This window comes from Nicrophorus vespilloides, unplaced genomic scaffold (assembly GCF_001412225.1).
Source record: "Nicrophorus vespilloides isolate i.1.1-1 unplaced genomic scaffold, Nicve_v1.0, whole genome shotgun sequence".
NCBI classification, from domain to species: domain Eukaryota; kingdom Metazoa; phylum Arthropoda; class Insecta; order Coleoptera; family Silphidae; genus Nicrophorus; species Nicrophorus vespilloides.
In genome coordinates this window covers 4242-17479 of record NW_017098478.1, presented here as the reverse complement: position 1 = coordinate 17479, position 13238 = coordinate 4242, and the positions used below count along the sequence as shown (strand labels likewise).

The following is a 13238-nucleotide window of genomic DNA, read 5'->3' as shown; positions in this document are numbered from 1 at the left end:
TGAAATCAATAAATTTGGCTTTGGGAAACAGCAGAAAGTTGCTTTTGTTAATTAATTTATTTGCATAAATCTTTATAATACGTTAATCTTAAGATTGAATTCATCAAAATGTTAATTTCAGTCAAAAAAAAAAGAGTGAAGTTTAGGAGTTGAAATATTCATGAACACAGCAAAAGTTTTTAACACTTTTGTCATCTCATATTGGATATGCGAAGACAAAGTTGAAGTACGTGTGTATCGGTAAAAGAAAAACAAAAGAAAATTTGTTTCGTAATGTCAAAGAAGGCCAAGTGAAGTTATAGACAAACAAAGAAAAGAACTAAGTTAATAATTAGAGAAAATGTATTGTAAAGTTAAATAGGAAACGAGCTGATCGGGATCTATGTAGATCTCGAGAGTGAAAAATTACCTAGCTCATGGGACCAGTTACGATGGTGGTGAGCCGCCACTAGAAGTGATTTCAGTTAATAACAAACAAACAAACATGTTTCGATTCGTAGGATGAACAAATAAAATCGCACACACATCATTCGCACGTCGTGTGGGCAAAACAATTTCCACAACAAAAACAAAAATAAATAAAAAACAATAGTAGTAAGTAGTAGTAGTACGCAGTTGACTCAAGTATTGAAGAGTCAATATGTTGAGTATACGAATAATCGTGTACACTCGTTAATGGTAAAGCCAACCACAGAATGGACGAGAAGAACATATTAAAGAAAACTTGTATAAGAAAATATTTTAAAAACGAAATTATAGCTTCAATCAGAGATAGAAAATGAATTTTTTAATGTTCAGTTCTTCTTTTGTAAGATTGTTAAAATAATTATAATTAAAAAAAAATAAACATAAAAATCAGATTAGTCTTCTCTTTTTAATGAAGATGTGTGTTTTCGAATCGTTTCTACTTACAATTTTTGCATTTGCACTTCTTGATGAGGGTCTCGTCCTTGATCTCGTCATGGCACGCCTTGCAGTAGAACCAGGCCCTGTATTTCGTTTAATTTTTTGTTTTGTTGTTTGTTTTGTTTTTTTAAATTTTCGTGTAATTATTACGAAAAATAGAAGAAGAAAACAAAAAGAAAACTATGCTTGTTGCAATCGTTTCACTTACCTTTTCACCTCGTCCGCAGATTGCGCAATAAAGAATCCCTGAGTATTTGCCACAATCTTAGCGCCCCTCGGGTTTATGGAGATCTTCGTGTCCGCTCCTTCGGTGCCCTTCACTTCGATCGCCAGTAAAAGCAGCTTCAGTTTGGTGAAGCACAACCTGCACGGAAAGAAACAGAAATTGTTAACTATTGTTTATAGAAAAACGAAAATAATTAAAAGCAAAAATAAAACGTTTGATCACCCAAAAATTATATAAAAAAAAAATAATGATTGCACGAATTTGATCAGAAAATAAATTACAAATTGTGATGGTTGGAAAGAAAGAAAACTGTAATTTCCTCTAAACGTGAAACGTAACAATTCAAATTATAAATAAATAAATAAATGAACGTTGCTTAATTACTGCCTACGAAAACCTCTAGGCCGTGTTATTTCCACCTCTATTTTGTTTCATTTAAACGTATACTCTTTCACTTTGGCGCCGAACAAAAGGACTTACCTCAAGATTACTGTTCTTTTTTTTTTTTTTTTTTAAATACATATTTTTCTTTTCTCGGTTACATACAAATAAAAAACTAAGCGAATTAAGCTTAATTACACACACACAAAGCTTCAAAGCCGAAGAGAATAAAAGTTTGCTTCTTAATTAAGTAGTAGTAGTGGGGCATGCGTTGTTATTAGTCGAAGCCAGAAGCTAAAAAAACAATAGGAAAGTTAAGTTTACGTAACGAAACACACACACTTATAAACAGATTTACAGAATAAAAGAAATAAAGAGATAGACTAAGAATTAAGGAGTACAACAGATGATAGAAACTAATTTTTTTTTTGTTAATTTCGCTAAGAATCTAAGATTTTAGTGTCGATGTTGATGAACGTAACTAATGTTCGTTGTTTTTTTCGAGAACGTCTCACAATGTTGTTTTTTTTTTCTTATGTACACAGCCAACTGCGTTCATTGTTTTGTTAATGGGAACGTACGCAAGAATCGCTCGTTATAATAATGTCTTTTAGATTATGTCTTATTCCGTGTTTATCGAGTTCTCCCATCGATTCAATTTGTATGGAGCGTATCGTCATTATAGAGAAGTGGTGGATGGATGGATGTGAAGGAAGACTGTTCAAGGTTCGATGTCGTGATGGAACAAACGTTATAAATACGTGCACATGTTTTCGTGTGGGATGGATGGAAACGTTTTCATCGCTGGGAATTTCGTTTGATTAGTTTTCTGCCTGCTTCAATATTTATTGCATTCCCTTGTCGTTTCGATGGAATTGGATATGCGTATGATTATTTGATGCAATCACGAATATCCTGATGTTCAATCCAGTCGAAACACTGAATTATATACGAATCTCATTTGAATTTGATGACAGTGCATATTTAAATATGTAAATTATTGAAAAGATTAATACCTTGAGTTTCTTTGTTGTGAAGAAATTATTTATTAATATTAAGTAATTTAGTCTGTTTTTGTATATTTAGTTAAACTATTCTAGAGATTTCTTATTACTAATATCTTGATTTGTTTGTTTGTTTGTTGAAAATTGAAATAATTTATTTATAAAAATTAAAAAATATCTAAATTTTACTCATAAATTGTTATTTTAATGAACTTTCTTACATCCAAATTATATAGTTAATTGTTTTTAAACAAAATTTTGAAAATTTGTCACATTTGTTTTATATACTTTAAGATATATTAAGATATATTAAGATATATTAAGATATATTAAGATATATTAAGATATATTAAGATATATTAAGATATATTAAGATATATTAAGATATATTAAGATTAATTACAATTAAGTAAAATTTGTATTTGTAAATAAATATCTATAAAAATGACAAATTTTAAATATTATAACTTTTATGTTTTGTTTGAATTCATATTCAAAATGAAGGCGAATATTGTGAATAAATGCAATAAATATGAAACAAGGATTGGATTGAAAAATATCTTTAAAATATCTAAATTTTACTCATAAAATGTTATTTTAATGAACTTTCTTACATCCAAATTCTATAGTTAATTGATATATCCTTGATTATATGAAAAGTCGGTTTTGTTTTTAAACAAAATTTTGAAATTTTGTCACATTTGTTTTATATACTTTAAGATATATTAAGATATTTAAGATTAGTTACAATTAAGTAAAAATTTGTATTTGTAAAAAAATATCTATAAAAATGACAAATTTAAAATATTATAACTTTTATGTTTTGTTTGAATTCACATTCAAAATTAAGGTGAATGAATGCAATAAATATGAAACAAGGATTGGTTGAAGATTTATAAAGCTGTTAAAGGATAATTTTTGGGGAGTAGTGTTAATTATTTCTCAATTGAATTGTTGTTAGTAAATTAAATGTGTTTGTTCATTCGGCATGGACACGGACGTTGTTAGTATTATCAGTATAATTTAGTTGTTCTTTTTGTGTGTTGATATATCTTATTTATCCTCTCTAGAGAGAACGTGGTGTGTTGTTTGGTTTGGTTGGTTGCGTGTCAAATCAATATGTGAGCTTACTCGCTGGCCTGCGGGAAGGACATGCCCGTGAAGGATGGGGACAGAGTCTCAGTGTACATCTCGCATCCTGTGCCTTGCAGGTAATCGTTCTGCCAGACTTGCGTGTCGGGGGACTGAAAAAACAATACACCGCAAACGTAATCAGCAAGAAAAGAGAAAAAAAAAAATTATAATGAAACAATTTTTTGTTTGTTTTCGAAACACGATCCGCAATTCCAAGGATAAACTCCATCTAGTTGGTAAAGTAAACAACGCATCATCATCATCAGGACGTGGAAAGGACACACACACAGATAGATAAATAGAGAAAGAGAGAGAGCATTGAACTGCGACTGAGAGACTGTGTTTTTTTTTGTTTATACGCTTCAAAGTTTTGTTCAATTTGAAAATAAAAAAATACAACAATAATCATATGTAAATTACGGAAGATTTATATAAGTATATATCTATAAATAGATAGAGAGAGATAGTGAAAAGACATCGATAGCAGATAAGACATAAGCTTGCAGAAATTATACCACAAAAAAGAAACCAGTTGCGCAAGAATCTTCAAAAAAAGGGGGGGTAACAATCAAATTTTTTAATACAAAAAATATGGGAGTAATAACAAAAAAAATAACAGTAACGAGAGGGGTTGATGCAAAATAAAGAGTAAATACATGTAAAAAATATTTACGCTTCTTCGGGGGTTTTTTAGGGGTTTTAGCCTGAGTGTTTTTTTTTTGCAATCGTTTTGAAGCATCTTTGTGAAAGAGAGTATTCGGTCGACCTATTAACCATAATTTTTTCTTTTTTTTGGGGGTGGTTGTGGTTTAATATTGTTTTATTTTGTTTTTTTTTGGTATCCGACACGTTGACTTACTCGGTAGCCTGAGCAAAGGGCATCCCTATAAACGAGGGACTCAGTGTTTCTGTGTACATCTCCATCCCGGTGCCCCTTAAATAGTCATTGGTCCACACCTGCATATCGGGCGACTGCAATCACGACAATCACAATAACAAATTGCCAAAATTCAGTTAAGTTCAAATAAATAAAATTATAACTAAATAAATAAATAAATAAATAAAGAAAGTGGATGGAAGCTCTTCGTCGCGTCCGGTTTTTAATTTCTCTTCTTTAGTATTATCATGTTCTGGATGCGGTTTTTTTTGGAGTAGAAGAAAAGTCGTAGAAGATTTGTGGAGTCCAAACAACAACAACAACAACAAGAAAAATAATGATTGAGAGAAGAAGTATTATTATAGAAGAAAAGTCGCTACATCTGGATGAGAAATCTCCAATGCTGCGTTTCTCAAAACTTGAGGATGTATTGATATGTTTCTGTTTGTGTATCGATTCGGAGCGCGGACGACTTACAGTTTTGAAGGATCTCATCGCGAAGAGGTTGGCCATCATCGTGGAGAATCCTGGGGCGAGACACGATTGTGCAATGAAGCCGAGCTTCAGCTCCGCCAGACAGATCACGTCGTCTCCTTGCTTCCAATCCCACGAAGGAATGTTCAGTAAATAAGCCTGAAAACAATCACCTTAAATAATACCGGAATTTTCATAAAATCGAGTCTCACCTTATTGTGGTACTGCATCAGTTGAATAATTACTCTAATATCGTCGCTGTAATTCTTGATCGAAATTACTCGCATTATGTTTGCTGCATCCTCTGCATCTGGGTCTTGGCAGTATTTGTTGGCTAAAACTAGGCACGCATCGGCTTCGTGTACCTAAACACCGCAGAACGCACAACGTCAGACCAATACAAATTCCATTAAAAAAAAAAAATCACACACAAAAAAACTACTCTTATTTTAAAGAAATTCCAACAAATCAAATTATCCGATCATCATTACTGTAGATTTATTATTAATTCTATTTAAATATGCAAATTTTGTTAATATTTTGAAAATTTCTCATATTCTTAAACTAGTTGTGATGGAATAATTTGTTTCGTTAGTTGAATTGAATGTTAAATTGATGTACAAAAAGTTAATTAAACGAATGTTTCTATAGTTACGGATTGTAAGCGATTAGCGGCAAGTGTGCTTTGACCAAAAAACAAAAAGAAAAAGGTTAGATGACATTTCAGCAATCTACTGACGCAACCAATTTGCATAGTCAATAAGTATAGAAGCATTTTTTTTTTTTTGGTTTTGGAATGATCGATTTTTTTTTTGATCTTCAGAAGTTCTGGATCGACTTCTCCTTGTAATTCGAAACTCGAATGATGGCCGAGTGTAAGAAAATAATAAAGTAAGTAAGTAAAAGTTTCTAAAAGTCCTACGCTTCAGACCTAAGGTTTCACAACTACCAAATTAAAAGTTAAAAAAAAAGAAAACGCAGCATGCATTTGTCATGGAAATAACAAACAAACAAACAACAACAACAACATTTCGACTTTCTCGCTTTGCGCTATTCATCGCAACTGATAGAAAAACAACGGGCTTTTGTAGAAAAAACGTTGTTTAAATGTAATGTAACGAAAAAAAAATAAATATCGTATCGGTGCTTGTTAAAGAAGACTATTGAAACTAGCCTCCTGGTATAGGTTGCAAATGAGGTGGTAAGTGTTCAGTTTTGATTGGTCAATACTTGGAGGCTAGTGGATAATAAATGAAAAAAAAAAACATGCCTAATCGCTTCATTGGTCACTAGAAATCTGTTTGAATCAGATAATAACGAAGAACGAAACGAAAAATCGGGAGCGGATTAAATTTTTGTATTTATATATAAAAACAAAAATAAAGTAAATAATATAATAATAAATCTATTGAGGCAGACGCCTATTTTCAGTTAGTTACGTTAGAGCGAGAGCCAACTTACCACCACTTGGCACTTCGTCGTTGAGGGAGGGAGGGTAAAGAGCAATTGTTTCCTAGTTGCTAAGTAGTTTTTGTTTGTTTTCTGTTCTCTTTTTGTTTTTGTTTATTATTATTTAGTAACAACGCTACTATAGAAACGAATCTAGGTTCGTCGTTAAGCACCTGATCTTTTGTTTCGGATTTGAGGGTTTTGGGGGTGTGTTACCGGGGTTTAATTAACAAAACTGTGTCCAGATCAGTTGAAACAAATGAAAGAAATAGAAACAAAGGAAAGCGTAATTATTTACCTCCAAAGAGCCTGAACGGAGTTTCCGCAATTACGAAATCAAACGTTATTTATATTTATGTAATATAAGAAATAAAAAACAAACGAAAAACACACAGACTATTCTTTGCAAGACCTAGTTGGTAACAGTAACATTCATCGATTTTCCAAAAAAAAAAATTAATAAACAAAAAACGACAATTAGTTAAGAAAAATAAAAGTTACCAAAAAAAGAAAAAACATTTAGATAATCAACATTAATCAAAGATGATTGTTTTAAAAAGAATTTAAAAAAAAAGAAAACGGTGGATGTGTTAAAACAAAAAACAAAAAAAAATGAATTGATTAATTTAAAGAAAATGATGAAAACAATGCGTTTATTGAATGTTTCAGCCCCCCTTTTTGTGTCGAGAAATTATTATTGCAAGTGATGGGGGTTATTTTATTTTATTTAATTTAATTTTTTTCTTTTCTTTGAAAGATAGATAGATTTGCGCGTTTCTTACCTTGACCCTTTGCAGGTCAATAGGGTTCATGATGGTACCTTGGAAGAATTCTACCGTTGTGAAATGTCTCTTGAAGAGACCTTCCAGTTCAAGGTCAGGCGGTTTCCTAGTTACCAAAAAATAGTACAGAAAACAAAAGAAAAAACAACAACGGAAAACGAAACGATAACAATATGAAGGAACGATATAAAATAATCTACGAGATGTCGCTCTCAGAATAAAAGAAAAGAAAACTTCTGTACATTCCAAAGATCCAGCAGTTAAAAAAAAATATAATAATAATGATTATAGTAACAATATAAGTATATACCATGCAAAATGTCGAGAAATAAAGGCACCTGTGGCTACTCCACTACTCTGCGAAACAAAAAAACGCGAACCTGGGCAGCTCCTTCGACGCCCAAAACAAAACCCAAACTAAATACTATAAATTAACCAACAAAAAAAAAACACGAGCTTAATGACTTCAGAAAGAGCTGCCCGGAAGGTCGCCAAATACCAAAACTTTTAATGAATTAGGAAATGATAAGTAAAAATTTAAAAAGAAAATATATTAAACAGTGCTGCAGGAAATAGATGTTCTGTATATATATAGATAAATGTAAAAAAATAATAATATATGGTTTCTCATAAATTTGAAGCTTATACACGACCCATTCATTTTCAATAATTCTTATTATTATCAAGAGACGCGGGAAATCCGGTTGCGTTTGTCTGCGTTTTGCATTTTTTTTGTTTTTGTAATTTGCGCTACCTTGACACGTTCAAGGTCTACTGCGTTCATCATGGTTCCCTGAAAAAACTCCACTGTTGTGTAGTGGCGTTTCAGAAGTCCCTCCAATTCCAAATCTGGCTCTTTTCTACAATGTAATGTCGCATCATCATAACAAAAACATAAAAAAAAAACTAAAGAACAAACAATAGAAGAAAAGAAAAAAAACACATACTAACTCAAAGAAAATTTATAAATTCTGTATTTTGTTTTTTTTTTCCTTTTTTCATCGTTCATTTTTCTTAAACTTATATTCGTTGGCCTATTTGCAAATTGAAATCATTAACATCTGGAAAGAAAATACACATTTTGGGAAGCTTACATTTTGATTTTGCTGTCAATTTTTCTCTTTATGTAATGTCAAAGTAATAATAAAATTATTTTTAACTTGAAAATTAAAGTTGTTGATTGTTGCTATATTCACACCTAATTATAGTAACATATATTGATTTATGTTGGTAACAAATGTCATATTTGATTATGAATGTACCGTACAACTGTCAAATATATGTTTAGGTTACAGTGACATTTATATAATGTCATATTGATGTATGTGACATGTCAAGCTGTCACTGTGACAAATTATGTAATAGTCTATCTGATTTAGTGTGAGACATGTAAATGATTTGGAAAATTTGGTAAGTTCTGATGTGTTTTGTAAATAAGCTTCCCAAAAAGAAATGCATATGTATAATATATATATAATTAAATATTAAACTTAACACAAAAATTGATCTTTTTTCTGGATTTTTTTCTCTTAAAACAAAATAAAAACAAAAAAAAATATTTGGTAGATTGGAAAGTGGATGCTTACCTATGTAAGAAAACTACTTCGACGTCGACGTCCTCCCTGTCCTCGTGAAGGAAATCTTTCAAGAAGTGCGAAACTGACTCGTAGGTGATGTGGCCACAAACCACGATGTGCCTGGCTCAAACACAAGAAAGAGAGAGCATTAGACGGTGAAACGCGAAATGTTTGTTAACAACAACAATGAAAACAAACAAACAAAAAAACACATATTTTACAACACACCACAACACTTAATCAAATCAAATTAAAAGAAAAGATTTTTTNNAAATAAACTTTCTACAAATTACAGTATCGAAAATGCTTAAAAATCGAGTGGTAAAAAAAGTTGAAAAATTACAAAAGTAGTAAATATATAGAAAACATGCTCTTGTAATATATAGAGTAAATCAAATACAAATTACGTTCAATTATATAAGAAAAAAACAAATAATTATAAAACTAGCACTAATGTTGAAATACGTTGTTGAAATACACCAGTGCACAAGAAAATTGGTTCCATCATGCATATCAATTCGTACTGCTTTTTATCAAAAATTTAATTCTCAACCATTAAAATAAATAATTACAACTGAATGTAGAAAGTTTCAATTAAATAAGAAAAAGGAAAAAATAAACTATTCGTAAGCCAACACCCTTGACTAAGCGCTTCAAATCTCATTTTTTTTGTTTTTGTTAGTTGATTAGTTACGAAACACAAAACGCGATTGGCAGTACTGAGGTGGGACAGGAGCGATAAACTAAAGGAGATATCGATACGTTTTTGTTTTTTTTTTGTTTTTTTGAAAAAAATAGTCAAGCCTGCTGCTTATTCCAATTGAATTACGAAATCTATGAAAATTATAATTTAACAAAAAAAAAATAGGTGATTTCTACCCTAAAAGAGAGAGAAAAATAGAAATACTAAAGTTGAGATCATCCTTCAAATACGAATCAAATAAAATTGTAGATAAAATAAAATAATAATAAGTTTCAAAATATTTCTTTTTTTCCATAAAATATATATACAGGGTGAGCGCCTGTGCACACTGCCTGGCCGCGCACAAAACTTCCCGGGTGATCATCGAAGAACCGCATGCGGTCATGCATTATGTAACAATATATATATATATATCTCACTCTCTAACATTTAGTCAAAGAAAAGGATGTTGAAATAATAATAAAAGAAAGATTAAAACGTAAGGGATTTATTGAAAATCCGTTACGTAATGTATGATCTATATGTATAGAAAAAATATATGTTTTAGGGTTGAGGATTTCATGAGTGATTCACTAAAGTTAAGAATGATACCGGTTTCTTTTTTTTCTTTCGTTTTTGCAATCAGTTTGCAAAAAAAAAAAAAAAAAAAAAATAGAAGATTTTTACGTAATTGTAAAAGTGGTGTAGTGAGGGTTATTCTTTTCTTTTTAAAGTAATTTTTTTTTTGTTTTTTGCGGGGGGTAATTAAAGGATGTACGAAGCGTGCAGGAGAAAACACAGCTCTTTATGTGAAAAAATATACCGTGTTCCCTTAACAGATTTTCTTTTTTTTCTTGAAGAGAGAAAAAAAAAACGAAAAATTTCGTTTCTTTTTTGTTGAAAAAACAAAACGATCGTATTATATTTTTTTTTCCCGGTTGGTAAACTTGTGTGTGTTAAGTCAACAAGGTACTAGAAGTATCTTCTCTCACCTTCTGCCTCTCTCGTTCTTCAAGGTGCCACCATACTTTGGTCTAGTCCCGATCAAGTCAATAATCTCGGGGATACAACTGGCAAATATCGCCTAAACGCCAGCCGGACAAACAAGACAATCATTTGGACATTAAGAACAAGAGGCATCGCCCAACCAATCGATATACAAGTAAATTTACCAAAAAAAAAAAAATAAATGTTTCAATTGTTATATAATCTTATCGATTGCTTGGGCGTATTTAAAGACGATAACAAGTAATATTTGCTGTAAGCTATGGGCATATGGAGAAGTGGCTTCAATCTTTTTTTTTTTTGTCCGAAAAAATAATTAAATGGAGGTTTTTTTTGGATCATTGGGGGGGGGGTGTTTGGATGCAATGAAAATAGGATCACTTTACTAGCGTTTTCTTTTTGTCAATTGTTTTATCTCTGGGATAGATTTTTTTTTTTTAGAAAAAGAAAAAACATTAAGTAAACAATAATTAAGAAAATAACGTTAATTTTCATTTTTTGAAGAATAAATTATAAGAAAAAAAGTCTAATTTACGAACATAAAAAACAGACAGTCCAATTAGAGGAGCCTTATAGGTCTTCTTCGCTCTCTAACAATTATTATGTACAATGAGGCAAGAGACGGGCGTATTTCGGGTTCGGCACATTTTCGATTTAAAAAAAAAAAAAGTTAGTAATTTTGTTTTGTTAGAAAACCGGAAGTGCTCTTTTTGTGCGTGTGTGCGTGTGTTGCGTCACCGGAAGAGACGGAGAAAGAACGAACGATATAGAAGACAAAATATAGTAATAATAATAATAAAAAGAGAGAGAGATAGATAGAGAGAGATATAAAAGGATCAGAGTTGTCGTAATAATAAGTACGAGGTGGACGAAAAAAAGAAACGACAAAAGTATATATATATATAAATTAAAAAAAAAAGAGAGAGAGATAGAGATGGTCGAGTGTGCGTGCGCGTCTAGACAAACAAACACTTGGACGGTGCCAAAAAGTCCCTAGGATTGCTCAAAGTCGAAAGGAAACAGAAACGAAAACAAACAAAAATGTTACCAAAAATAAATGAAAAACTAAAAAAAAACAAAATTATAATAATGAAAATAATATATATACTTTGTTTGTTTTTTTTTGAAATTTAATAAATAAATAATTATAATAATCGTAGTTATCTTGGTTGGTTTGTTACGTGGGAGGGAGCGTATCGCGCGCGTCGTTGTTGTTGTTGTTGCTGTTAGCAACAGAGATAGAAAGAGAGAGAGAGAGCCGTTTCAGGATGCGATTCTGAAAATTAGTCTTGTTTCTGAAATTTAGGTTGGCAACGGACACCCCCAGCACAATTCGCGCGAGTTCAGAGCGCGGCCGTGCGTTGCGCTAGCAGGCTGTGCGGGCTCTATTATTCAATCACAATGGGGTGCTACTACTATGTATAATAATAATAATATAATAACAATAATAATAATAATGTTTCCTCTACTTTGGGGCCAGCTAGACTAAACCAGGCTTAAATCACTCATCCCATTCTGTATGCTCTGTCCAGGTCACCAAAAAAAAAAATCAGTGAATCAGGAAAAAAAAATATCCCTAGACGCGTTGTCAAACGTCAAAATTTGACAGCTCTTCAATATTTTTGTTGTTAATTGTTTATTTTTACCAATTGTTGTTGTTTTTTTTTTAAATTTATTTATTTTTGATCGATCTCCATGAGTTTAAGGTTTCGTGTGCAATTAGTGGAATAAGCATACAGAATGCAGGTCCAAATTCGGCAGCTAGCTGAGCATGCCAAAAAAAGTTGTCAACTCTCTAAACGAAATTAATGTAACAAAAGAAAAGAAAAAGTAAATCAAATTAAGTGATAAAAAAAATCAAAACAAATCGAAAAAAAAATTGTAATTAAGTAATTAAGTGAATTTGCTCTAGTAGTAAGATCGAACAAAAAATATTACCCACGAAAGTGAAAAAAAGGAAAGAAAAGAAAAAAACGAAAATTTGTAGTATTTCCGATTCGCGATTGTTTTGGAATTTTTAATTGATGAAAAGAAATTATTTTGGGGGGGGTAACATTTTTGCGTTCGCTAAATAGTTACCGAAATATAATATATATATATAGCGCAAAGCATAACCCAAGTGCTACAAAAAAGTATATATGTATAATATATAAATTAATTTCTGTTGATAAAATTTGTAATTATCATCAAAATTAAGTAAACAATAAAATTTTGCTTCGTATTCATAACTTAATTCTTTTGTTTTGGTTTCGTGTTGTTGTTTTTTTTTTTTTTACTTAAAATGAGTAAAATAATAAAATAAATAATTTCTCGTATACTCGGTTATTGTTTATATATATAATATTTATTGATTAATGTAAATATATATCTATACATATATATATTATATACGTTAGTTTTTTTTTGTTTTTTTTGTTGTTTATATATATATATGCACGTATATAGTATACTTGTGTGTGTTTTTCGGGCTATACCTGCGTCGCACATCTTTGCTGTACTTTCCGGCATACTTGGGTCGATTTGCTGCGAGCTCAGTGATCTCAGGAATCCAGCTGGCAAACACCGCCTACCAACCCACACACCCATCAGGCTCCTCAGTTAGGACCCAAAAACATCTATTTACTACTACACTTTCCTCTAACTAACTCTTAGATCTTAGGTAAAACAATCATATAGTATATAGTATAATATATATAATAATAGAAGTAGTACATATTCAACATACATAAATCATATTTAAT

General features: G+C 31.0%; 1 protein-coding gene across 1 annotated transcript; it reads right to left on the bottom strand.

The window, feature by feature from the left end:
• Window positions 1-360: 360 nt before the first annotated feature.
• On the bottom strand, window positions 361-13028 carry LOC108562541 (calcium-activated potassium channel slowpoke-like). Its single transcript, XM_017920918.1, has 10 exons — window positions 12972-13028; window positions 10485-10576; window positions 8820-8930; window positions 7234-7339; window positions 5215-5367; window positions 5006-5161; window positions 3649-3761; window positions 1115-1270; window positions 913-989; window positions 361-448 (listed from the first exon to the last, which is right to left on the bottom strand). Exons 4-10 carry the CDS (start codon window positions 7261-7263, stop codon window positions 381-383), a joined length of 753 nt encoding a protein of 250 aa, XP_017776407.1. The 5' UTR covers window positions 7264-7339; window positions 8820-8930; window positions 10485-10576; window positions 12972-13028; the 3' UTR covers window positions 361-380.
• Between the last annotated feature and the right edge of the window lie 210 nt (window positions 13029-13238).